The following is a 26,658-nucleotide window of genomic DNA, read 5'->3' as shown; positions in this document are numbered from 1 at the left end:
GGTAGCACCTACTGTGAATGTTACTTGCCTGTCTGAGATACTCTTTCAGAGTTTGCTTAGGCATCTTTGCACAGAAAAGCCACAGATCATGCAAAAATGCCCTAATTTTTTTTTCCTATCTGAAATATTAAGTCAAAGATCTCAAGAGAAGTGACATACCTTTTAAAGTCTTCTTTCAAGACATGCAATATCTACGTACATTAACACTAAGAAATGTTTACTACTTTTTTACATCCTCAAAAATATACTTATCAGGTATTGAAGGTATTTCATGTTGAAAGTATTTCATGTTAAGTAGTGTATTCCTACTCATATAAAGTTGATAAACAATACACTGTTAGCTTACTAAACAGTAGCACCTGTTAAGGACATAAACCCGTTGGATTATTGAAAAGCACTGTAAGTCCATGCATCTTCTATTCACATTTATAGTCCATGCCCCATTTTATCAAGAGCTAAACTCTTACCTATTAAAATAACAAACCAGTTCAGAAAAAAAAGAAAGCAAAAATAACAGCTCCTCTTTAGCAAATGAAGAAGTCTTTAAGAGATGAAAGGAAGCTATCAGGTCCAGGTAAAGAGGCGTCTTTCATTATGTTAATATAATCACAGAATATGATCTGCATGTTTGCACATGCATAGAGGCACAAAACCCACACAGCACATGTATGCAGATTTCACCTGCAGTCACCTAAAGTTATCATAGACATGTGTGCAGCCACACATCTTTGTCTGAAGGTATTTAAGAAAACCTTTCCTGTTAGTTAAACCTATTAATTCAGTTTCTTTTTCTACCTCTGAAATTCTGTGTGAGAAGGCTGGCAGATAAGCTTTGCCCTCCACACTTGTGGTTTCTCAATTGCGGTCCATCTTTACAAAATCCTCTCCCCAGCCGCGCGCAGGCACATGCAGACCATCCGAAGGCAGTGGGTGGAGGAAAGCATGGGATGCTTAATTCCTGCCTTTGCTCTGCAGCAGCACTGAAATCGGCACGAGAGGAACGTGCATCTAGGTGGGTGGGAGGACACTTGCCTTGGCCTTGCTGTTCAGCGGGAGCTCTGCCTCCGCCAGCAGTCTGGAGAGCTGCCAGAGCACCCTGAAACCTGGCTGCCCACTGCCACCCACCCAGGGTGTCTTGCGCAGGGCCAGGGGTCTGCCAGAGTTTCCCAGCTACCTGGTAGGAGATGTGCCAGGAGCTCGCCGAACTGTGGGAATGCCAGAAGAAGCTCAGAAACAGTTTTGGTTTTGTTTCCAGAACTGCGCCGCCTGCGAGCCCGGGTGGGAGGCAGCGCGGGAAGAGTGGAGCCAGCATTCGGTTTCCCTGGTTGGACGGGCAGCTGGCATCCCTGAAGCCGGCACAGATAAATGCATCTCCTGTTAGCGGCGATGGGAAGGGCTTTTCACAATGAAAGCAACCAAATGAAAAATAATCAACAGCAGAGCATATGCAAAGAATGCCTGACATTTCAGTCAGTGCCTGTGTATGTGCAGTCAGCACTAAACCTTGCCAGCTGCCATGAATAAAGCTGTAGGTAGATAAGAAAATTCACCTAAACAGTAGTATATGCTGCATATTCCTTATGATAGCTATAAAGAAATCAAAGCAAAACTGAGGAATCTTTCCTTAAGCAAAATCCGACACCTTTTAAATGGTGATAAGCAAATGCACACATAGATCTGCACATGTATCTAGTCTGATTAGAGACTGTGCACCTACCTTTCCCAATCCCTGCCCAAATGAGGAATTTAGCATGCAACCAAAGAGCACTTTCCTTCCCAACCACATGCTGCTTGGCTAGAAAGGATGAGAGGTAGCACTAACCTTTAGCTTGTCATAGCGCTCACTTAAAGCTGCCACCTGATGGTCACGGTGTCGCCCGACCAGTTTACACAAGGCACAGATTAACTGGTCGTCGGTCACGCAGTACATGTTAACTTTCTCATCCTCGTGCTCCAAGCACATTAATCCCCTGATGTGAGAGTCCGGAATGGGCTCGATGAGACGGTGGCCAGTGAACGGCTTCTTGTTGGGGTGAGTGGCTTTCAGGCACTCCTCGCAGTAGGACACCTCGCAGGTAACGCAGGTTTTCACTGCCTCCTGGGCAGGGTCCTGGTCGCAGAACTGGCAGAGGACCTTCTCGCAGGACGACATGCTGTTGCTATCGAACGCCCGCTCCCGGCGGGTCTCGCTGGGGGAATTGGGCCCGCTGACAGAGGCTTTCTGAAACCTGTCGATGATGTTCTGCAGAGTGACGTTGCGCTTGAGCCCGTCTAGACCGCGCTGGCTGAGGGTGATGACATAGCGGCAAGTCGGGCACTGGAAGGCGGTGATAGACTCCACCGGCTCGTTGGTGGCGCAGTGGGAGACCAGGATGCGGTGCGCACAGTTGAAGCAGAGGCTGTGAGCGCAAGGCAGCAGCAGCGGGTCTTCAAACAGCTCCAGACAGATAGGGCAGGTCAGTTCCGACTCCAGTGTTTCCATCTTCAGGCAAAGCTTTCCTGTGGCGTCAGCGAAATCCAGGGAAGCTGATCAGCTATCTGGAAACACATGTAAAATTCGATTAGGGGAGAGAGAACATGAGGGGTCAGCGGTGGGGGGTTGTCAACTTTCGCCACTGCTCCCGGGGCTATCAACCCACCGTGCCGGGCGGGAGAGAAATCTAAAGTTTTGAACCTGCACATGCACACATCAAGGTATTTAAAACTGGACTGCCTTATTCCACCACCACCACTCCCCCCCCCATTCACTTAAGAATGCAAAACAAAAGCTCCTTCTTAATTTCTTTCTGTTTCCCTTTCTCTCTCATGCGATCAAAGAAAACAGCAGATGTTTCTGTGCATTATTAAAACCCAAAATGATGACCTTCAAACAGCCTATTACAGCAAAATTAGGTTTTTTTTCTGCAGATGCTGCTTTTGGCTTCACTCATCTAGTAGTAAAAGTTTTTTAAAAAACTTCACCTTTGTATAGCATTGTGCAAGGATTAGTCTGGAGTATTATAACTGATAACCTTACAATCGTTATTACAATTAAGTTATTTTATCAGATTGTAATTTTCATTTGCTATTATAGCAATAGCACAGCATTTAGAGTACATGTCTGTGTTTACCTGCATAAATATATATCTGAATATACACAGGGAATAATGTTTCTAGGAAAGCATGTGATATTTTACATATAATACATATGTATGATACATATATACTAATATACTCCTGCTATTTATTTCAAGAACATATGCAACTGCATTTATATGTACCTGTACTTTTGTGCATCTGTACCTGTGCCCCAAAATATATCATGTACATGTTTGTAGTAAGATAAATATAGCTAAAGGATCGCACAGTGTTGTAACTGAAATGCCTAAAGGAAGGCAGATGAAGTAAATGATAAACAGTAGCTTAGCCCAAATTTCTGATGATCCTAACCTCTGGTACAAGAGCCTCTAGAGAGTAAGATAGTAAAATGTAGTGAAAGAGTGAAATGCGTGATTTGCCTAGGAGGAGTTTGTGTGTGTGTGTGTGTATATGCATCCACTTTTGTGTAAGTACTCTCTACTGCTAAAACATACGAACTACCGCTCACTTTAGTGGCCTTATTAATCACCTGAAGTGGATTAGGAATCAATGACTTTTAAATGGAGGGCATGAGATTTTCTGGAGACCGCAGCAGTACACCCCCGTCAGAGATCAACTGAAACTTCATTTTGCTTCCTCCTTTCCTGCACTCGGCGTTACAGAGAGTGGTTTTGAAAGAGTCGCCCTACGCAGCTCTCCCTGCCTCAGCTCCCGTCAAGGGCCCATCGCTGCCGCAAGCAGACGGGTCAGTGAAGCAGAAGCAAAAGCTATGCTTCACACTCACAGAGCTGTACCTCTTCACAGTACAATCTATTTGAGCTTTGTTGCTCATAACTGAGGGTGGCTTCAGATGGCACAGCTGCATCGTCTTTACACTGTAAAGTCATTGTTCAGTTGTGTGAACTCTTGCCTCCTCCTCTGACCAGGGAAAAGGAGGGACGGACAAGAGTCCCCCCCAAACAAACCTTGGTTCATTAAGGGTGAGGAGAGATCAGGGCTCATTAGCAGCCTTGGGAACCAAGCGTGCTTGAACCTTCTGTACTTCATGACAATTAGTGTGGGGAGCGCGATGGCAGTGACAGGAATGCTACCTATAACCCCAATATGAACCACAGCAAAAAGGAAAGTTCAGCAAACAGAGGCAAGGTTCAGACTGCCCATTGGTATTTAGTCTTCCTTGCTCTGTGGGAAGAGCAGCAAGGCGTCTGTTCCAGAGGTATGCTTAGAAATTAGGATACTTTGCCTCTTTGCACTAACGCGTCCTTTTATTCTGCCAAGAAATCTGACCATTTAAAAAATGCACTGACCCCATCACAAAATTTGCTTTCCCCTACCTTCTGTGATGCTGATCTTACTTGAAATACAGCTCAGTTTGCCAAAAACTAATTCATTTATAACTATCCATCAGCTGCCATAATTGCATGGCGCATCTGGTCAAAATTAAAGGCCTGGCAATTTGATATAAGCAGGAAGACAACTCCCCTCCTCTCTCCTCAGCCACAGCCACACAGCACAGAAGAGATGAAAGCCTTTTCTGCAAATGAAGACCAGTTTGTCTTTCCTCCTCTTCGCTCTCTGTATCACAGAAGTCCCAGAAGATCAAAATCTCATTCACATTGTTTGAATCCCTTCCACACCACAACTGTGTACCTCATCATCCACTGATCCTGCAGGCCAAACGCTGCACTGGAAATGGGAGCAGCGGATTTGGGGTTGGCAGGAGACAATGTTTTAAAAAGGCAAACTAATCATTGCTCATCTATTGGCAGTCCAGTGAAAACCTGACAACCTTTCGGGTTTGTTTCTTAGGACCATGTTTGGAATACGGGACTTTCTTCCATGCTATCCTTTCTGTACAAAATCCTTCCTGCTCCTTCGTGTGCCAAACAGTTTCATTCATTCAGTTTCCCTCTTAAAGCACTTCTTTTAACCAAAGGCTTTTTTATGGTACCCATATAAGAGAGAGGTACAGATGAACAGATAAAAGCAGCAGAAAAACATTTGCATCACTGCCTCATGGAAAGATGTTTGAATCACCGTCATGGCTCTATGTAAATACCACCATCTCAATTGATGACTAATTCTGATCTATCTGACCTGAATGAGCAGCAGCTCAGCCCTGACTAATGCTATTCAGTATGAGAAAGGCTGCCAAAATCTGATCTTAGACTGTAAACCTCTTGGAATAAGAGCCTATCTTCCGAGGTAATCAAAGCTAAGCATGCTGATAGAAACGAAAAAATGACATTTCCCTGTTTTCTTTTGCAGTTGCCAATACGTCAAAACACACTGCATCTGGGACTGAATAATGAATCCTTTAAGAAGCACTGAAGAGGGGCTGCATTTTCTGGGCAATTCAATGATTACTCTTTAATTGACTGCAATTCTGCTTTCACTTCTAGGTTGGTGCCTGAAGTACACAGGACACTGTGCTGCTGATCCAGCTACAAAATCTTTCAAACTCACTGGTCCTTGCCTTAAGGTTTCATATTCAGTAATTTTTTTTTTTTTTTCTTGAGAGTGGTAGAGAATCCATAGCTACAGTAAACTGGAAGATTAGGCAGAAACTCAATACGCATGGTTTATATATGCATATGGTTGTATTCCATATTCCATATCCAACATGGCCCATAAACTGAAAGCCTCCAGACACAGAAAGGAAAGAAGGAATTTCGAGTACATAATTTCATATTTGCAAAAATATGGAATTACTGGCAGAAAATTATACTATTACCAAAATGTCACTGAAATGGTAAGTATTATTTTTCTACCCACAAAAGGTAGTTTTAAGAACAGATATCAAAGTAAAAGTGATTGTCAAAAGGCAAGTGTTATTTCAAAATCAAAAATATACTTAAGTAACTTTGGATTTGTGACATCTCCCCAGCACATAATGATAAGTTATGCATTATGTGGTATGCAATGCAGCAAATGAAATCCTGATCTCAATGTAGTTCATGGCAAGACTTCTACTAACACTAGTGGAATTAGCATCTCTGTACCTCTTGTTTTAAGCATGACATATTTTGCAGCTGGCATTCAGTTGCACAAAAGCACACCCAAAACTTTCAAAAGTAGAGAGACATGAGGGAAATTAAAACTAAAGCTGACCTAGATAAATTTCAGTATGTTAAGTACCAGTAGAGCTGAATAGATAAAAAAATCTGTCAAGTTGTTTCATAACTGGATGCAATGCTATGCTGCAAAAATGCTGTATTATACCTTCCATTTGTTTTATACTTGAAAAATTATGGATCAGAGATACTACCAAAGTCCACAAAACTGTTACCACTGAGGTCAATGAGACCCTAGTAATCAAAGCCCCAAGCCACATTTCCTGAGGAGGACATAAAATAGGCAGTTCATCACTCTCCGAAACATTACTGTTTATAGGTAAATCTGGTGATTTGGTGGCCCTGAAAGCAGCTCAGGGATGACTTAAGGCTGACTCCTGATTTTTCATTGCTGCGAGTGCCAGCGTTATGCATGATCCCTATGCTTTAAGTACAGAAAGCAGTATACAGAAGCAGCAGGATAAAAATACCAGAAAGTGTTGGTGCAGGGAAACTTCCATGAACCAGAACTGTAAGCACTTCCTCACAGGAAGCAACACATTTCTATATTCTGAAGAACTCACATGCCATTAGAAAGACACTGCAAACCACACATTGCTACATGGAGCTGGTCTCACAGCAAATACCCCTGTATGGCTTCTGTACACAGGCTAGCACTCTTTCTGCACCCAAATGACAATTAGAAAATTGCAATTAATGTCCAAAACAATTACCCTGCTAACCTCCTTGGGAAAAAGACAAACATCCAGCAGTAATACCATAGGACCTGGTGATGCTACAGTAATAAAATACTTCAAGGCGGCTAACAGCATTCTTTGAAGTTGGATCTGGATAGGACATTTCAGCTTAACTAGTGAGGTGACTGGTGACCTGACACTTATCTGTTTTTCACTGGTGTTAACTAGATGATCAATAATATTGGTAATTATTTACATTTGTTGTATTAGCAAAGTAATTATAGCACGATATTGCCAAAGAACATTCTTCAGCTTAACTCAGTACATTCAAGCCAGAATATGGTGTTTCTGAAGTGTTAACGTAATGTCTGAGGTAAAATGCCTAAAATATAAAACTACACTTAAAAATGAATGTATCAAAAATTCCAGTATACTGAGGTCACTTTTTGTCAGTAAAACACTACAGAATTCTCCCCAAACAGAACAGATCACTAGTTTTTAGAATAAAGTTAGCAGGCAATGGTTTAGCGTGCCACATGTTGCCTCCTGCTCCTTTTCTATTCCAGCTGTTCCTACAACCTTCAGGGAAGGTGAGAAGAGAGTCTCCCAGGACTGAAAAAGTGGTGGAAGAGGATGTCCCAGGAAGCTTCGCTTTCCACTCTAGTAAAGGTGGAGCTCACAGTATGAATTAAAGCTGTCTCAGTGAACTTTTAAACTGCAGTGAACTCAGTGACATTGAAGGAGGAAACCGAACTGTAGGCCATTCTGCAAATTTTAAGCATCTTAGTAACAAATAGCACTGGGCAAAACATCTGGACTCATACCATGTTCCAAAATTCCTTGATGTGTTATCTCTCTGGCAAAATCACAGCTTGTCATGTTTTGGTGAATTATGGCCAAAATACACCCAAGCAGGTTTGAATAGCATTTTCCCTAATAATAGTTTTCAACAATTTGTTGTGTTAAGGCTGCTACTGAATGCCTACTACAGTAAGGCTATCTCAGCCCCAGTCCTCCATATATAGCCATGTTCATAAATGGACACAAGACCACAGGCTAACTTAAAGATCAAACACCTGAAAATTAAGTATTTTTGTAGAAAACACTTGCCAACTTTTTAAGTTAGAAAATCAAATTTATTAAACTGCCATTATATGAAATGAAATTTTGTACAAAATATGAACATGTAAGCATGAAAGGTAATAAAACGTGTTATGCATGCATGCATGCATGCGTGTGTGCATACATATACGTATCCTAGGTTTATAGTTCAAGAAGAATTACAGTCAACACACACACACTGTTCCTGAATAAACTACGGCAAGTGCTTAAGCAGGCTACTATCATAATACACAGCTGTAGTGTTCAAAGTGGCAGTATTTTTCTGTTAAGGAAGATTATAAAAGGAAGATTTTAAATTTACGTTCTTGTCATAAAATCTGCTATGGGCAATAAAAAACCACTTGCAATTTGTTCTGTTAGCTCTGGAAAAAAAAAAAAAGAAAAAAGAAAATGCTGTTCTTTTTGCCATTTTCTATCCTGTTCTAGGTTATACACAAAATTGTCTTGGGAACAACTGTTCCTTCCAACAAGTGAATGTGATTGTTTCACATCACATTCAATAAAAATTTCAAATGTGATTAAACCAATGGACTGCTTCATAGCCCAGTTTGTCCCAAGTCCATTACAACTTTTACCTTCTGCAGCACAGACGTTAAAGCGTATGAGTACTTGTGATGCTAGTAATTGCCAGCAGAACACCTAGTGAGATATTTGTGTAAAAAGTGTAATTTGTGTAAGTAATGTAAAAGGAACTAATAATCAAAACTCAGAATTTTTTCTTTAGAAATGTTTAATGAAAACTTCTATAATGCTAAAGAAAGCAAGCTGCGCACACCCTGAAGCAAGCAAATACTTGTTTACCCACTGTTTTTTATCAAAGCAGTGCAAATTAATAAATATTCAAGGGACAGTGCTGTTCAACAGCTCCTAATATGCAAAAACAAATACTCATCATAAAAGAAAATGACTAGTTCATCCTATTCATACATTTTCATTGACAGAAGAACGATTAGATGCCTAGTCTAGAAGTAAGTTACATGCAGCATTTCCATGATGTTGAAATAGTTGTTTGCAACATTTAAAGGATATTAATACAGCAAAAGCACATCTGTTATGCTGTTTGTAGTGATACAAAGCCTAGACAACATCCCTCTCTGACTGAAACTTATGCTACTAGGAGAATATATTTTCAGAAAGCGGAAACCTGTATGTTATTCAGTGAGACAAGAACATCTCACAGAATTAAGGTCTTTGGCACAGCATGACATATTCCTTCTCATGGGAGCTAAAACAATAACTGAGCCTTAAAAGCTAACAGGCAAGAAAAAAAAAAATCATGTCCTGTAAATCCCAAAGCAATCAATAAATAGCTGATTTAATATTATCTATAGTATTAGATACAGTATTACACATGTGTGCATAAATCTACACTAGTATACATTTGGAATGCTTTTTTACCTTTATTTTTTATATTCTTGCAACTCTCGTAGCTTTACATTCTTTAGATATAAGATTTAATATTTCCTCTAAATGCCTCAGGGGAACGAACGGAAAGGATTGTTTAATCTTTAGCACATGTGAATCAGCATAGGTCTACTAGTATCAGCAGTGACCTCCTAACAAATTTATGGCTGAAGGTCTGTTCGAAAAACCTCTTCAACTAAATTCACACTCTTCATTTGAGAAATTGGTATTTATTCCGGGGTATATCATAACTACACAACAACAAATATTGAGGAAGCGGGTTCACATCTTAGTCTGGATATTGGCAGCATGGGAAATGATGACAGGAGCAGCCCCAAAAACTTGCCAAAGCAGACAAATTGCTATACACCACACAATTTTTTTTCTCTCTTATTTCAAGATAAGAGCTTCCTAGATGATGGATGCTACTCTGCAACAGAAGGAGGGTAAAATAATATTACCCAAATAGTAAATACCAATACCCACCAGTTTTCACATTTCGCCAGTTGGGAATTTCACTTGTGTAATGCCTTAGGTGACATGGTACTCCCTGATCTTTAGCATAGGTGATACAGCAACAGAAATAGCCAGAAATAGTTCAGCACTTTCCTTCTAGTCATATGTGTTCACACACACTGATTCGTAATTTAGTGCAGCTTGGAAACACCGGAGCCCGTAAGCTACTGCAAGTTTTCAGGGAAGATCTTAGCATGGCTTAAATGATTGCATTCTCTTTCCAGAAAGTTGTCCTACGAATTCTTTCCCTGTAGCTAAGTAAAGAGGATTGTAAATACTACTTAAGTTCATAATCATTGCCTCCCCCCCTAGATAATGACACTGTAAGCTCTCAAGGAAAAAACCCAAGGTCTGCTTTCTTATCAGAGAGCCTTTAAAATAGCAGCAAGAAATGTCCCAGGAACTACAGCAGGTATGAAGGTGTGGCCTCACCTGCCACACAGGACTCTGAATCTAAACTACCTGAGAGATGCACTTTTGACTAACTAAAGCTCCTTGTGTTTATAAAGCTATCCCTATTGCATTGCAAGGCACACAATGTTAGCCTCTCGCTGTCCTGCTCTCTGCTCCTCATATGTGATTGTTAAAAAAGCCTATAAAAGGTTTTTGATTTTTTTTTAAAAGAACAAACACATGTTGTCAGAGTTATATTCTGTGCATTTGCAAAGACTACAAAGAGATTCTGGGGACTGCAAAAAAAACCCAAACCAACCTACCCCGCTGTCCAACGTTGAGGAGCTCCTTCTAATTTATACCTGCTGTACCCTCTGTACGCTGACTCCATAAGATCAATGGTGTATTTAATAATCAAGATTATAATCAGGTAGTTAGAAGGGGAAATTAGCTGTGAACCGTGGGAGGGTGTAGGATAAGGAACAAATTATATCTGTGCTCTTAAGATAATCTATTTTAGACCTCTGACAGAAACATCTGTCACTGGTGCAGGAAACACCCAGCTTGGGCTTCCTGGGCCCAGGAATAACAAAATGGGTACCAGCAGGGCTGCCCCTCCATTTGGGGAGCAGAACCCTCGTGTAGGCCCTCGCCAGACCCCGAGGCCTGCTCCAAGAGGAGTGGGGACATTTCCCATCCTACTGGTGCCACTGGGGCCACCATGAGCATGCTTCTGCCACCCTCGCTTGGGGTATTAGGTTCTTGTTCTCTGTTAGCAGAATGACTGTAGGAGCATTCTTTGGCCCTGTAGACCAGAACAGAAACCTGCAAATACCTTGTAGCAAATCACTAGCAGAACAAATATGGGAAACCAGTTCCTCTCTCTTGCTGCACAGTGATTGCTAAACACAGACAGTGACATTCATCTGAACTGGTCTCTGTAGTCAATAGAAAGAAACAGGCATCTCTAAAGGCATCTCATTTAAACTATTTTATATTATTTTTAGGATTAAGTGATCTGTGCTTTCTAGATGTACTTATTCCAGGTATGAAAGGAATTTAAGAACATAAGATAGTAAGACTACACCAACTAACAAGTAACTATAGCCCATGTTCTTAAGCTTTAAAAAAAGAAAATGGAGAATCTACATCTATTCTTTGTTATTCTTATGAGCTCAACAATCACTTGTTCAGTCAAATTTGCTTCCAATAATTTCTATCATTCTCTGTATTTAAAGATCCAAGAGGATATACAGAAAACTGAACTGAGAATGATCCCAAAACAACCCACTTCCACGTGACACTATTGAGCAGGGATTTTTCTGGATTTGGATAGTTCTGATCCCTGCTGCACATGAAGGGTGGGCAGACAGTTCCTGAGAACCAGACGCAATGAGGTCTGCACTAAGTCTTAAGACCAGCCTGCTTGGCGTGACAAACCTAACTTCAACTTCTGTATTTTATTCATAGATGGTTGACAAAATAATAGCTTGCCTTCCTATACTGCAGATCATGAACGAGGTGCAAGACTCTTCTCCTTCCAACTGTTCATCCCTGTCCTTCCTGCCATCCCACTGCAGCTCTCTAACAGGCTTCAGAAGGTTAAGTTTCTCCCACTCACAATACCACAGAGTGTAGTAGCTACTTTACTAGTCCTCTCCTTAGGTTGCTTGGCATTACCAAATGGCAGTATTAAGCCAAATAACCAAAATGGTTAATGTATGAGTAAAATAGCGCATGAGTAAAAATTCTGACCCCAACACAGCAGGACACAAAACAAAACCAGCAAAATCAATTGAGAAGAGAAAGAAGTAGAGAGTTGTATGTAGTGGTTAACAAGAGCCAGCAGTTCTGCCCCTAAAACGCTCAAGGGTTTGGCATCCCAACCCAGCCTGTTCAGTGAGGTACCACCCCTCATTCACAATGAGATGCAAAGTGTTAGTCTTTATTCCTCGCTAATAAAGCTAAATCCTAAGAAGGTGGCAAGTTTCCACTTAACCTCGCTCGAGGACTTTCTAAGTCATGTCAGCTGGTGCTTTTTGCAAAGAACCAGTAATGCTATATTGCTTGCCAGGGGCACGCCCACATGGATTTTATCTCTGGAGAAAGTGTTACTTAACAGAAACATACCACAATAAACCCTGGTGATCTCAAATATTTTCTTCTATGCATTTACATCCTTTAAGAATGTTATCCTTTAAAGACTTTTTAAAGACCTGAGACAAAACCAATCATTAACTACAGCCACATAATCTTGCCTCACAGGTTTTTAGTAACCACACTGTGGCAAAACTTCATTGCTTCAAGCTAAGAAATTCAGAGCAGCAAAGGGCTGCATTGTATCAGCAATGGAATTTGCAGCTTAGAAACTGAAGTGGTAAATAGTACTAGTCTTTTTAAACTCTACTGATGACCAGAGAGATGCTCCGGGAGCTGAAGTAAATTAGGAAACCAGGTAGCTCCAGTTTCTAATCCAGCTAGTGAAGTGATAAGAAATAATGATCCAATTTACCTTTGCTTCGCTTGACATCAACCAGAGAACTGTACAACATCCAGAAGCTCCAATATTAAATTTAAGCTCACTCTGTCGAGTGAAAGGGTTGTCATTTTGAGCTGTCACTATACAGTGTCTTCCTTGCTTAGAGTCCCAGTTCCCACAGCCCTGAGATGTGGGTGGTGTTTGGTTTGTACAGCTCTTCTCCTGTGCTCAAGGAGATCCTGATTCTGGGAAAGGCCTTGCTGAGTAGCCTCGTGAAATGAATGGAAAATGCTTTTTCACTACCTGGCTCTGGCTGTGTTCTGCCAAACACACATACACATATGCATGCACACATGTGCACAAGAAAAGGATATGGATATTGGCTATAGGTGGTTGGACTACTTAATAGTTTGGTTGGACTACTTACTAGTTTACTTGACATCCTCAAATTAATTGTACTGCAGATAGTCTTCAGAACATCCCAAAAGGGAGTAGGAAAAAACAACTAAAATAAGCAATTGCTTCTAAATAACTGTATCAATACCCCATATAGGCCTCTCAAGTAAAATGTTCTCAATGTCACTCACAAAATAGCTTAGTAGCTTTTAAGATAGCATGGAAAGACAAAACAATAGCTCAATTACATCCCTTTGAGATGTTCCTCATCAACAACATACAAAGTCTCACAGTTTATCTTAAAAAACTAGAATAAATTGTACATTTCCTGTCAGCTAGCAAGCAGGTCACTGTTACTGCAATAAAGAGAGTAGCACTCATGAAAGAATTACTGGCATGCATCTGCACAACCTCCACCCTCAAGCTTTTTTTTCCAGGAGCTTGTTAAATATCTACTTTAAAACTTGACTGAATGTCAGCTTATCTTGTTCTCAGACAATTGCTCGGCTTGAAATATTGTACTGGGAAAACCACATTAGAAATTCTGTACCTGTGGACTATACATGCTTCTCATCCTCCTAAATGTATGGTGCGTTTTGTGAGCTTTTGTGGATATCAAACTTGCATATAAAGTAACTGTAGTGACCAGACCATCACTCTGAGCATACCAGTGCCAAAAAGCTCATCCTTTGAAAAAACATCGTCTCTCAGCCATCATACTTAAACACGTCATTGCTTTCGGTTATGTAACTTCATCAGTTACACACAAATAAATGGGATTTGAAAGACTTTGCACAAGGAGTGGAGCAGGCTTTAGGGAATGACCATATTTTTTTCATTCTTCTCATGTAAACATGTATCTCAGCCTTCATCTGTTATTTTTGAAACAGAATTATAATGTTCCAGATGTTCTTAACAGCATGAAGATGCTAATGCCCCTTTTATCTCTCTTACTAGTTTTACAACAACTAACAAGACAACAATAAGCCCTTGTTTGGAAACACAAGACAAAAAATACTCTTTGCTAAAAAAGAGTATTTTTTTTCCTGAGTTTTCAGTATCGAAAAGATAATTCATCACAGCAACAGAACAAACCTCAACTCCTCCCTTACAACTGCTAAACGCATTATAAAATACTTCCTAAATTAGTTGCAATGGCAAGCCTACGCATACGCATCGGCTCCAGCTCCCAAGAAGTCACCCAGCCGCATACCCACCGCTGGATCCCGCCCTACATCTTCTGGCTGAAACATTGCTGTGGAGACAGGGACCGCGCTGACCCTCTCAGAAAGCACCGGCAGCCCAGCCGGGACAGGCGGTAGCAGCCACCACTGCCCCAGTAATCCTGTGGCAGCACTGACTGCGTCTGCAACTGCGAGACAGTTGCGGCCAAAACACAACAGGAAAATCTCCCCTACAATTGCAGGAAAACCCGCTCCACCTAACCGCCTCCGCCAGGATCCGTGCTCCCAAAGCCAGCCCTTCGTGCTGCGCCCACAGCAAAATACCTCCTCTCCCTCCCAAGGGCCAGCCTCGGCGGGGTGAGAAGGCAGGAAGAAATGGATCCTCTCGCAGAGCATCCCAGCAACCCGCCCAAGGGCTGGGGTGGGATGGCGCGGCCTCCCAGCCTGGGTGAGGGCCAGCTCAGCCCTGGGGGCAATTAACCCAGCACTGAGTGACGACTGGCCGGCAGCGCCCAGGCCCGTAACAGGAGGCTGACCCGGACTGGCCAAAGCTGTCACGCGCAAAATGAACGTTTCAGAAATTGCTGTTTTCCAGAAAGGCAGAACTCTGCAAGACAGACTTGTGGTAAACAAGCAGTTCATTTGTTTTTAACTGTTTCCTCCAAATATTACTCAAAAACTTAAAAACACAAAGTCCAGTGGGAGTTTGCCAAAACTGGGGACAGTCTGAAAGAGAGACCTGAGGGAAATGCTTTCCTTCCTACAAACACCACACTTTCTGAAATTCAGCAGGTGAAACACAAGATGATAGCAGTTGCTTAATTTTTCTTTTTTTTTTTTTTTTTTTTTTTCAGCTAAACTGGCATGCAAGCAGCAAACTGCAACAGAAAACTTCAAATGCTTCAGCAAAGTGCCCAGGAGGAATCCTGACTGAAGTCACACCAGACATTTGGTCTCCAACAAAGGTGTTAAAAATTCATGCAAAGTGGAAACAGCAGGAAAGAATTGCTTCCTCGTGTTCTCTGTTTTTCATGTTGCAATGCCCTCTTTCATACAGTGGTAACACAACAAAGTGTAACAAAACATACCTCAGACATTTCAGCATAAGGTTGCAAATCCACCCTGTCTTTGGGCTTTCATCCATGGACGAGTCTGCACTTTGTTCTCATTGAAACAATAAACAATTGTTGTGATTATTTAATTTCCTATTCCTTTCATTTCCTTGAAACAATAGGCCTGAGTCCTCACAAATGCACACTCTTCATAAGGTTTTTAAAGGTTTCTGCTGGCAATGTCTGTTAGCACGTGTGTGGAATGACAGCTTGTAACTGGTGAAACGAGCATGCAGAAAGCAAGACAGATGTGTAGAGGGATTACAATTATTGGAACTCTTTTCCATGATATTAAATGTCCATGGATAATCTATATTTAAGTCAACTTATAAGCAGCTCAGCAGAGGCCATAGCACAAGCCCTAGCTGGAAGGATTTTAGATTCCTCAGCTCATATCCTGTCCTTGACCTTTCATTAAACAGCATCATGCAGCTTCTTTGGACTGTCTCTCCAGCCTTGGTGGCTCACACTCATCCAGACGCATTTGGGATGGACCAGTCCAAAGACCAGTATTATTAGCAGGTACTGCCCTGCTGCTCTGTTTGTCCACATTAGAGACAGCCTGAGTTTTTCATGCCTTTTGCTTACAGACAACCAGCCACAGTCTGAAACAGAATTTCAATAAATAAATAGGTTTTTATATTTAAATCTTCTCCTTAATCAATCACAAAAGTGAAGCAAAACAATTCCAATAATCTTAATTCTACCGATACATCTGCCTTGATTCCTGCATGTGTGCTTCTTCAGTTTGAGGGTAACATTGCATATGTTTTAACAGGCAACACTGGAAGAAGCTTTCAAACCTTATCTGAGTATGTCTATATGATGGTATATCTGCGCAGGCTTCAGTGCACTTTTCACTGCGCATACACAAGTACGCATACACACAGCTGTGCAAGTAAATAATTATGAGTTCAAACCCATAGCCTCAAAAACTACTTGTGCCACTATGCTAGCTTGTTCTAGTTATCATTCAAGAACCTTAGCTTAAGATAAAGAATGCACCTGACAAATATCCACATCCTCTACCATACTAATCTCCCTTCTTCCACTTTCTGAACTCATGCCAGGTGTAAAATAGATGACTTCTAGCCTTCCTCCTCTGCAATATCTATTTGAAATTCATGAAAGCCCCATGAGACAAGTCTTTGGACATGGAGTTAGATTCTCATGTAGCAGAAGGAGATATATGACTCCATATGATCAAATTATCACAGTTTAACAAGACACCATCTTCAGAGCTCAGAGCCAGCACAGCTGTGCATATGAGTACTTAAGGTACTCACTGAGAGCTTTGGTGAATCTTACTGAGGACAAGATGTGTCAGCCACCAATGACCCCTTTCTGCTGAAAGTTACCACCTTCACCACAGAATCAGTAGATTATGTGCTGAACCACAGCTCATGAATTTCTTTGCAAGGTACAAACTAAAAAATGGTTGCTGAAGGTGTATATGGTTGCAGTAAGTTACAGCAGGGGAAAGAAGCAGATAGCGAGTGACAGTAATTTCTTAAACTACGTCTAAAAGAGTCACTAGATTTGAACTGGCAATGTCCCTAGCTCAATCAGGTTGTGAAGAAATTCCGCCTAAGAGTCTGAGCTAATATATTACTAGAGAGGTAAGTTAATGCATCTGAATTTAACGTAACTTATATTTAATGAATATCCATCTATTGAACCACTGTAAAATTATTATTTCATCGTGTGTGAGTTCTAAATTATGTATTTCTGATGACAGAATCTCCAGAATTTATCTATTTGCTGTGCAGCCTTCTGTTCTGCAGAATTCAGGGTAAGCTCTGCATAGGAAGAGTTTGTCCAGTGCAATTCTGTTTTTTAAGGGAGTGCCAAATAACATGCTTCATATTCTGCACACCTCGTAGCTGTGCTGTATAGTAACCCAGTATTCTTCTGGTTACAATTCTCCTTGCAATCAAGAAGCAGAGTGCCCTAGGAGCTGGAGCAGATCAATAATAGGATAGAAACAAGCAGGTGCCCAATTAGGTTACAAGAAGTCCTATTTCCACAAAGCATTCAAAGTCCTAGAAAAAGATAATACCAGGACTGACTGGGAGAAGCAACTTAGATGGGGCACAAAACTGTACTCCAGTGTCACTGCTGGAATTCACTGACCTACAAGCATTCAGTAGATCTTTTTGTTGGGTTCAGTTGTCTTGCTAATAAGTCAGGCATAAATATCTTGGTAAGAACAGTTGGACTTGAAAACTGGTCCAGGTGTTTTTTTTATGAAAGCTAGAAAGTAAGATTTTTACTTGTTGGCTGGAAATCCTAATATGCAGTTTCCAAAACCTCGTTTATAGCGCTTTGCCATCCACCCACAAAAGAAAATTCTCTGTGCCACTCATTCTATGTGCAAAACAGAAATACAATCTTTTATTTAAAGCTAATTACTTGTGGAATTTTATCTTATTTTGATGAACAAGGAACATACATTTTTAGATTGATAGGTGCTGCTGCCAGGCACCAGGCAATTGATACTCCAAACAATCAGTCTACATAAAGCAGATGCCATAGCACAGTATAATGAGTATATATAGTATAATGAGATCATAGTGGAGCTGTAACATTAACAATTGCAACAAATATGCTAATATGTCTGCAGTTTGTAACTTTCTCACAGGCAAGAAAGAGAGCACATTCACATAAATTACTGATGCTATACAGCTAATCATAGGATTTTCTGATGAAGAAAAATAGCAACAGTAGATTGGTTAAAAACAATAGCCCTCCATTCTTTCTTCTCCTGCCATATTGTCAGTCAGCAGAGAGGGGCTGATCCAAAAGTCATTTGTGACTCTCTCTTTTACTGAACAGGGGCCAAAGTTAGAGCAGCCTCACGGCTGTTCTGAATAGCGTGTCAGAGATGTAGGGCTCTCCTCCTCTGGGCAAATGCCTTCAGTACGTTACTGATTAGTCACATCCTCTGCCCACCCCAAATATAACAAGTAGAGAAAGTATAGATGCTCCTGCCTTTCAGTCAGTATCTGCACCTTGTGATTCTCTTTGCACATCGAGGACACAGAAGAAAAAGGCAGTCCAGCTTTTTGGAAAAATTAGAAATTTCATGCCAGCAAGAGGAACTCGTGACACAATATGAACAGCTTCTTAATATGAAACCATTTCATATGAATGCTCCTTCAAATGGTTGTTTAACATTAATTGATCTTTGAGCTATAAACCCCCTCTGTTGTCTCATTGATAGAAGTCTTAAGACAACAATGGGTGACTGTAGGCAGGTATGCCATTTTCCCCTCTAATGCTTCATCTGCATTTTACAATGGTATTTAAATATCATTTGAATTTGGCCCAATAAGCCATACTATAAATGACCCACCATTAATGCTCTCTGGAGAAAGGCAAACCATAATTTCAACAGCAGCATGTGATCCGGAAACTCTTTGTGCCTCGCAGGAGGAGCAACATGTAGTATTGCACCCTCAAATATCAGATTTCCCTTATTCAGACAAAATAGTATCTTTTTAAACTTCAAAGTAAGCCACAGAGAAAAAATCCCCTTGCTTACAATGTACAGCAGCTACTTGTAATCTTGGGGGGTAGGTGAGGCAGCGAGAGGGAAAAATAAAAGCTACTCCCATCCCATTTCACCGCTACACAGAACTTGCTTTTAACAATTCCCCGTGATCAATGAAGCCATTTGCTCAGTGCTGCATTTGGGGTTTTGGATAGAGAAAGCAAAGATTAATTACTCTGTTCCCAATTGTTAAATTAACGATACAGCACTGAATTCTAATCTGTCCCCTTGAAGGACAATGAGGGAATGATCAGGGCAGGAGTATGAAAACATCAGTAGGACCAAATTATTAAAATAAGATTTGAAGAATATCAACGTGCAAGTGTGTGCTTAAAAACAGGGGGAAAAAGACAAAAACTACCCCAGCCAGATCCACAGGAACTTGTTCCTTTTTATGTCTTCTCCTGCAGCATAGCCTAAAGGATTGTTTACCCGTTCAGATTCATCACATGGAAAAGGTTTTGTACTGAAAAGATAAGAAAATTGTTTTCTTTTGCTTTGTTGTAAACTGCTTTTTAGCAGTATGATGCCAAACCAAATTGATCTGAAACTTACTAAACATGAAGCCTGAAGTTTCTAAAGATATCTTCTGAAGTCAAAGTGTCTGCTACAGTATTTCTAAAAGCAATTAATCCTAAATGGTGCAGAGGACAATGAGATCTTAAATCTAGGAAGCCTCAAAACTTCGGGAGGTTTAGCAATCAGTCTTGATTTTGAGACTGCTGATTATATCTACATCCCCCAGTGTTTTATATTTTTTTAAAAAATATTTTTAGCATAACAGGCAGATTAGTCTCTTCAGTGGAGGTGCTTTACAAAGAAGATGTCTGATTATGCTCTACATCTACGTGATCTGATTCAGAAAACTGGGATGCGAATATCACGTTGGCAGACTTGAGAAACACTGCCTGAATCTGTTCATGTTTTTATACAGTGGCCACAAGGAACTGTATTAGAGAACCAATTTAAATTTATATTCCTAAGCATTGAAACATAACTCTTAGTCTCGCAGGAAGATTATGTGGTATTCATGAGTAGTTTTATGAGTCTAGACTTCCAGTAATTAAAAGTGTATTTTAGCCTCATACCCACCTCTCAGTTTTGCTGAAGGCAACAGTGATGCTTCAGTGTTAAAAATCAAAAGATGAGTTTCCCAAAGAGCTCTCAAGTGCAGGCTCAATGCTCAATAAGGAACACTTAGTATTTCCATGTCCAAGTGTCTTAGTAAGTACCAAGATGTCTTTATTCTTTGCTTTTAAGCCAACATCCTTGCTGAAAATGATGCAAGTTTTGAGTCACATAAAGAATACAGAATTAGGTTAAGGTTTCTTTAAAAAAATTACATTTTACTCAAAAATTCCTGAAAAATTGCTGAAAAGTGACCAAGACTAATAGATATGAAACATCCCCATTAAACTTGATATTAAGACATAATACGTTATCTTTAGTGACTCAGACACTGTATCTTCACAAGCAAGTCCAACTACATTCCTCTTTGCCATACATACTTCCTACAGGTTATGCTTTGTCTTACAGAAATTAATGTATTAATTACAACTACACAGTATTTGGAAAGTACATAGCTTGCTCCATTACCAAACTATTACTTTGTTTACAAACTTAGGACTGCATACTGGAATCTATTATTTGCATATTAATAAAATGTTGTTTCAAACGACTCACAGAATTATGTCATAAATTTCTGTCTTTCTCATTCACATGTACACATGTGAATTGCACCTGAAACTTCATTTCTGTTTCCAACTAAAGCCATAGTTCAACCGCTGCCTTATAAAGGGAGTGCCTTCTTACTGCAAACAGTAGTGGCAATTGCTCTGCAGACGCTAAGAGACAGCATCAGATATATGAATTTCCTGGGAATGCTAAATAAAGTTAAGTACATAGACAAATACTTAGAGGATTAGAACCAAAGCAAGTGTATGCTAATGAAATGATATTTAGTCCTGAGGGTGTATCTATTGTCTTCCAGGGATACTCCTATATTCATTGTACCAGTATATTTTAAAATGAATGAGGACCATTAGCAAATTGAAATGAATAGCCTTGAAATGTATTAGTAAAAGAAAGCTGTGCCTTTTAATAAAGAACATTAACTCATGCAAAACACAGCAAAGCATCAGGGAACACAAATCCTTAGTTAACAGCATAGGGCCTGTTGAGTGACTTAAGCACATTTTACATTTGCAAAAGACTGCAGGATCGAGACCCTTGATGTGTATGGAAACATATACAACCTTATGTTATTTTCCTAAGAGTTTACCAAGTGAAGAGATATAACTATTTACAAAGGCAAGTGTGTAACAGAAGAGGATTATGGATATTCAATTATCTTAATGGAAATCAAATTGCTTAAAGCATAAAAATTATATACCCAGTCTACACTTAGTTCAAAGACCTCACATAAGAGGAATTTAAACACAGACCTCCAGACACTGCTAAAGAAAAGATCTCCACAAAGGCTGGCCTTGCTGCTTATGCTTGATTTATGTGTTGATTCATGTTTTTCTGATTCTCCAAAGAAATATAAATCGCTGTAACGCATTACATACTATTTTTCATACGCACTACTGACCTGTTCATCTGATTTTCCCTCCGTTCAAAAACAAGAAAAGAGAGAATTCATAAACCAATATGGATTGCAAAGAGCTTTCTTATAAAGTTCAAGTTTTAATTAATGAGGCCATTATAGCTAGGAGCACTTGTTAAACATATAGCTCTAATTAACCCCATCAATCACTCTCCCTCTTTAAGTACTCGTGATTTGCAAGAAATCAAATGAGCACCAATCTTGGGTAACAGAGCAACCATTTTTTTCTATTTATTATTAAATCTCTAATTATCTGGCAACTTTCCTCTTGTGTCATACTCTTTACTCTTTATTCTCGTCAGTGTCTTCATGAGGCTGGTGCACCTGCATCTAGATAGAAAAAACACAGCTCATTGCCAAATGACACATTAAGGACTCATGGAAGTATTCTCTCCCATTAGCCTGAAAGAAGAGCCTGTCACTGAAGTTGTAGGCTCTCCAGAGCAGTTCTCAGCATCACTATCACTGTAGTCTATGTAAAGGAGTTTTCCTCCAAAAGTAATGCTAAACAAGAGACAAGGAAAGAAATACAATACAGTTTACTTTCTGCTTTTCTTCAAAACAATCTCCTGCTACTGTAACCTATCATAAATTACAACATAAATTGCAACTAAAAGCATACCTCCCAGCTCAAAACCAATGGGAAACAGTGCATTTATTCTCAAGCAAGAGAAAAGGTAAAAGTGTAAATAACCACAAAGTCTAGCAGGTAAACCTAAGAACAAAGGCTCCAGTAGTGACTCAAGAAAAAAATCAGCTGGTTATTTAAGCAGTAACAATATCTTCAGGGAGGAATTGTTATGAAACTTCCAGATCTAGAGCATGAAATTTTCCAGCCTGAAAGGAATAACAAAGTCCTCTAACGGGTAGGATGTTAAACTTCAAGTACCTGTTCATGAAGAAGCCATCGCACAATTATATGTTTCAAAAGGTAAAGATCATACAAGACTGATATTAACATGCCACAGAGAAGACCAGCTGAGAATAATACATATTGCACCTATTAATTTTAATCTACTTGAACCTCAGATTTTTAATACAGACATATTTTTTCATAGGAAACAGTCATGCTAGATGAATCAAATGTTCCTCTTCAACTTTGCCATGAACAGGCTACGTCCCATAAAAATGTGTGAGTTAAGAGAAAACTGGGGAACAAACCAGTTACTGACTGAACTTTTCCCAGGAATACCCACTCTACTGCTGGCAATAGGCAGCTGGACAGCCATCCATGTGCTCATCTCCCATCCATTATTCCTTTGAGAGCCCTTTCATACTTTGAGCCTTTATAACATCCCATGGCAATGAGATCCACTGTTAATTTTAAGCTTTGGACCTGCTGAGCAATAATTGCACAAAAAAAAGCAGATGTGATGCCTAGTAGTGCTTTACACAGTGAAGCTGCACGGCATTTTAATATTAATTGGAAATTCAATTTTCCATTCCAGGTAACATTTATTTGCTATCACCAATTTATTCTACCTAGCTCTCTTCAGTTCAAATAGACAAAAAAGAAGTCCCTGGAAAAAATAAAGTTACTGGGCTGCAAAGAATGGACTAGGTTGTGCTATTCTTTAGCCACGTTTGTTGACTTAGCTCAGTTTTCAGTTGCCATTAGAGACAGCCACTATGCTCTGCAATTTTCCTCTCCACTTGTCAGTCCTGTATGTATTACCAGCTCAGGAATGCAATAACTTCTCTTTTCTTCTCTTTTTCTTTCCCATCTTCTCCATCTAATTAATGCCAACCAGAATAAATGTGTCTTTGTGAACAAGTCAGACATAGTAGCGGCTGCTCCAGGTAGCTGCTCCAGGTGCTAGTTCATGCCTATCCATATCTCACAAAGCAACCAAACAGGTTCAGCAACATCCAACATCAGAGCATGACTTGGGGAAAAAAAAAAAACAAAAAAACAAAAACAAGACAGGCCAAACCACTCACCCTTGGATTACTCTGCACTAACTTCTATAAATCTATGGTAAATTCAAGATCATGATGATTTTTGTGTAACAAAGAGAGAATAATTCCATTTTTTCCATAACAAAGAAAAGAATCTGCTCAAAAGCTTGAATGACGGCCACAGCGCGCTTACTAAACAGCAACCAGCCTACAGGAACTTCTTTTCTGGGAAACCAATCTGGCTGGCAGCTAACTCTCCCTAACAGGAGACTTGCTGTATCAGTCTTAAAATCACAGACTCTTATAGGTGGATGTAAGGATGTAAACGTCACGTTTTCTCACCACCTTTGTTTTCTGCTGGATCAACTTAATATTGTCTTCTGCTTGCATTCGTCCCAGCTGAGAAAATCCCCTAGCAGATCACGAACACTCATCATCTCCCTTCCAGCCACAAGAAGTGATAAAGAGGTATTGTATTACCTGAGATGCTGAAGAAAAGAAGTAGCTACAGTATGCCAGAAAGAACATTTTTCTGCTACTGGAAGTTAGAGTAAATATACTTGTTATATCCTGTGAGACTGATGTGTTAAGGGCTCTGCTCCTGTACTCTGTTTTGCAGTGTTTTCTACTCCTTCCAAGTTCCTCATCAGCACAGACATCCACACACACAACAGTAACAGAACCATCATCTGCCATGGAGTCACACCTGAAGTATAAATCCATGCTTTGATACATTCACTCCATGATGAGATTTCTTGCAGGTTCTTTTCCCATCTTCAGCTAGGAAAAGACAACTTCAGTCATCTCTAGTGCCACAGACAGGATGAGCTGGATAGCATGGGGCTGATTATATTGTCAAGAAACAGATCTGAAAAAGGGCAAACGGGGTAAGGGTGCAGGATGGGATATACATGTTGCTCAAGTTAGGTTTCCTGTGGCAAAAACCTGACAGATAAGTTCCTCTAGACATGACTGAGAGCAAACCTTTAATTTTAGCCATTGAAAAGCTAGACAAAATTGTAGTCAGCTGTTCAGGTTCTGTCTAAAAAAAAGAGTGAAACAGGCACCCCAGGATGGGATAAATCTTCCTCTGGAGACAGATGTCCAAAATAGATAGCATTAACCATCTCTTCCACTGTTAACTCAGAGACAGCCAGTACAGCCAGGATGTTCTGGGTTCCTGACCTTCAGACAGCTAAACCAGTCCTCTCTGGAAGAGAGGACGGCGTATAATTGCAGTGAACAGATAGCTGATATCCAGTTTATATCATTTCCTTCAAAGCCTGCTCAGGTTCCTGGATTGCCATCAGGAATGAATGAGCCAGCATTCCTTCAAGACTTTCCCAAAGGCCAGACTTACTTAAGCCAAGCAGAAATGGGCAGCGCTTGTTCCACCGCACATTTTCCCTTTCCACTAACCTTGCAAATGCACTTGGAAGACTTCCAGATGCAGCGGTGAGGGGACATTCCATCTTAATGACATAAAAATGCTTACACAAGTCAGGGCAAGAAATTAAGTCCATTTTCAGTAGCTTACTTTAGCCTAATTTTGAACAGTATCTAAAATACTGCCAATGGCAGCTCTCATTTCCAGCTCGTAAGCAGCAAGCCTTGAAAAAACCCTTATAGAAGCCGCTTCTGTTTTTTTGCTTGTCTTTCAGCTCAGTCAGCAACATTGCATATGTGAAAGGACCACATGGACACCTTATTTATTAAAATACTACTTTTATGATCTTTTCTGGAGTGCTTTCCTTTCCTAAACTATGGACACTTCTAGAAAATAAGGACTAGTTTAAATCCCTGGCAAGAAGCATGGCAGGTCTCCTGTCCAAAAGATATAAGCAAGATACAAAAGATGAGGTAGTAGCAGCAGAGCCTGGCAGAGCTTCCAGCTCATGTTGAGGTCCCTATAATTTAGCAATGAAACAGCAGAGATCCTAAAGCAGGGGGAAGCCCAGGTTCTGAAGTGTTATTCTGAAAAACACCCTGTCTAAAACACCGAGTGTTGCAGTCCTAGATGTGTAGAATACCCTGCAGGTGTTGTGCAGCCCATTTCTCAGGCAGTAATATCAAATGAAATATAAAAAAAGAAAGAAAGGAAAAAGAAAGAAGTGAATCTGTGGGAAATAGAATTGATAGGACTCATTTTCCTCACCTGTAGTCCTAAATTTAACTACATACCATATTCTGAATGATCTTCTTTGTTGCCAACTTAGGCCTTCTACTTGACAAGATATTAATTTTTCTCCCTTCTTTCAAAGGAAATGAATCTAAAGGACAGAGGAAAGTAATTTATCGCATGCTGTTTTGTTCTATTAAAAATGTATGGTCCTTAAGGACTCCATGTGTTTCAGCTAATCTGAAGTAAATCTATCGGACTAAAACCATCAGTAATATGTTACCCTCTCTGTTCAAGGAGCTGAGCATACCAGCCACTCAATGAGATATGCTCTGGAAAAGATCAGAAACCAACACATTTTCCTCCCATTAGCATGGATGAGATATGCAAGAAAGCCTGAGAGATTAAATATTTTAGCAGCCATGCGTGAATTCAAAAGGCAGCAGCAAAGCCATCACTTCCTTAAATGTTTAATGCTGAAAGATTTAATGCTATCTTCAGTAAATCTTCATTTGTCTTAGTTAACCAGAAAGCAAGTCTATTTTCTCCACATTGATTTCTTGAAGTCATTTAGTAGTAATTGGATACAAAAAAATCTACAAAATAAACAAGCAAGCAATATAGAGATATTATCTACCTATCAGAATTACCAGCAGAGGAGATGGGGGAAGGTATTTTTTCTTCCATATTCACATTAAAGAGTATGTTATTCTGTCACCAATGCTAAGCTCCTTTGACACAAAGAACCTACTTTAAAAACAGCAGATGCTCTGCATCTGAGAAGACAGATTAAAAAGTCCACCAAGTGGTTCACCAGGAGCCTTGCTATCACTACTAAGGTTTTTATTTTGGTATAAATCCTGCCTCATTTATAAGATATCTTTTTTTTTTTTTCCCCAGTGCTGACTTTTGATTTCATAATCTTGCTTTCTCTTTCGGGTAGTGATAGTGGGGTAGCTCTCTTGTGAGGAACTCAGAAATTATGATTATGTGACTGGCTGAGTTTACTGAAGGAAGCTTTGTTCTCTCTCTTTTCTCCCTCTT

General features: G+C 40.1%; 1 protein-coding gene across 4 annotated transcripts in view; it reads right to left on the bottom strand.

Annotated features, from left to right (window-relative positions):
- MID1 (midline 1) overlaps positions 1-26,658 on the bottom strand; it is a 357,917-nt gene that overhangs the window by 101,790 nt on the left and 229,469 nt on the right. For 3 of the 4 annotated variants that reach the window (XM_087758360.1, XM_087758359.1, XM_087758361.1), the window contains exon 2: positions 1,823-2,538. In XM_087758360.1, coding sequence (XP_087614486.1) covers positions 1,823-2,482 — 660 coding nt within the window. In that variant the 5' untranslated portion in view covers positions 2,483-2,538. Of the gene's footprint in view, positions 1-1,822; positions 2,539-14,356; positions 14,495-26,658 lie in introns of those variants that run through there. The other variant, XM_087758362.1, reaches the window with a different exon arrangement.

Source organism: Nipponia nippon, unplaced genomic scaffold, assembly GCF_047370975.1.
Source record: "Nipponia nippon isolate SJK-2023a ecotype South Korea unplaced genomic scaffold, ASM4737097v1 scaffold_2, whole genome shotgun sequence".
In the NCBI taxonomy this organism is placed as follows: domain Eukaryota; kingdom Metazoa; phylum Chordata; class Aves; order Pelecaniformes; family Threskiornithidae; genus Nipponia; species Nipponia nippon.
This window is presented reverse-complemented; position numbering and strand designations above follow the sequence as displayed.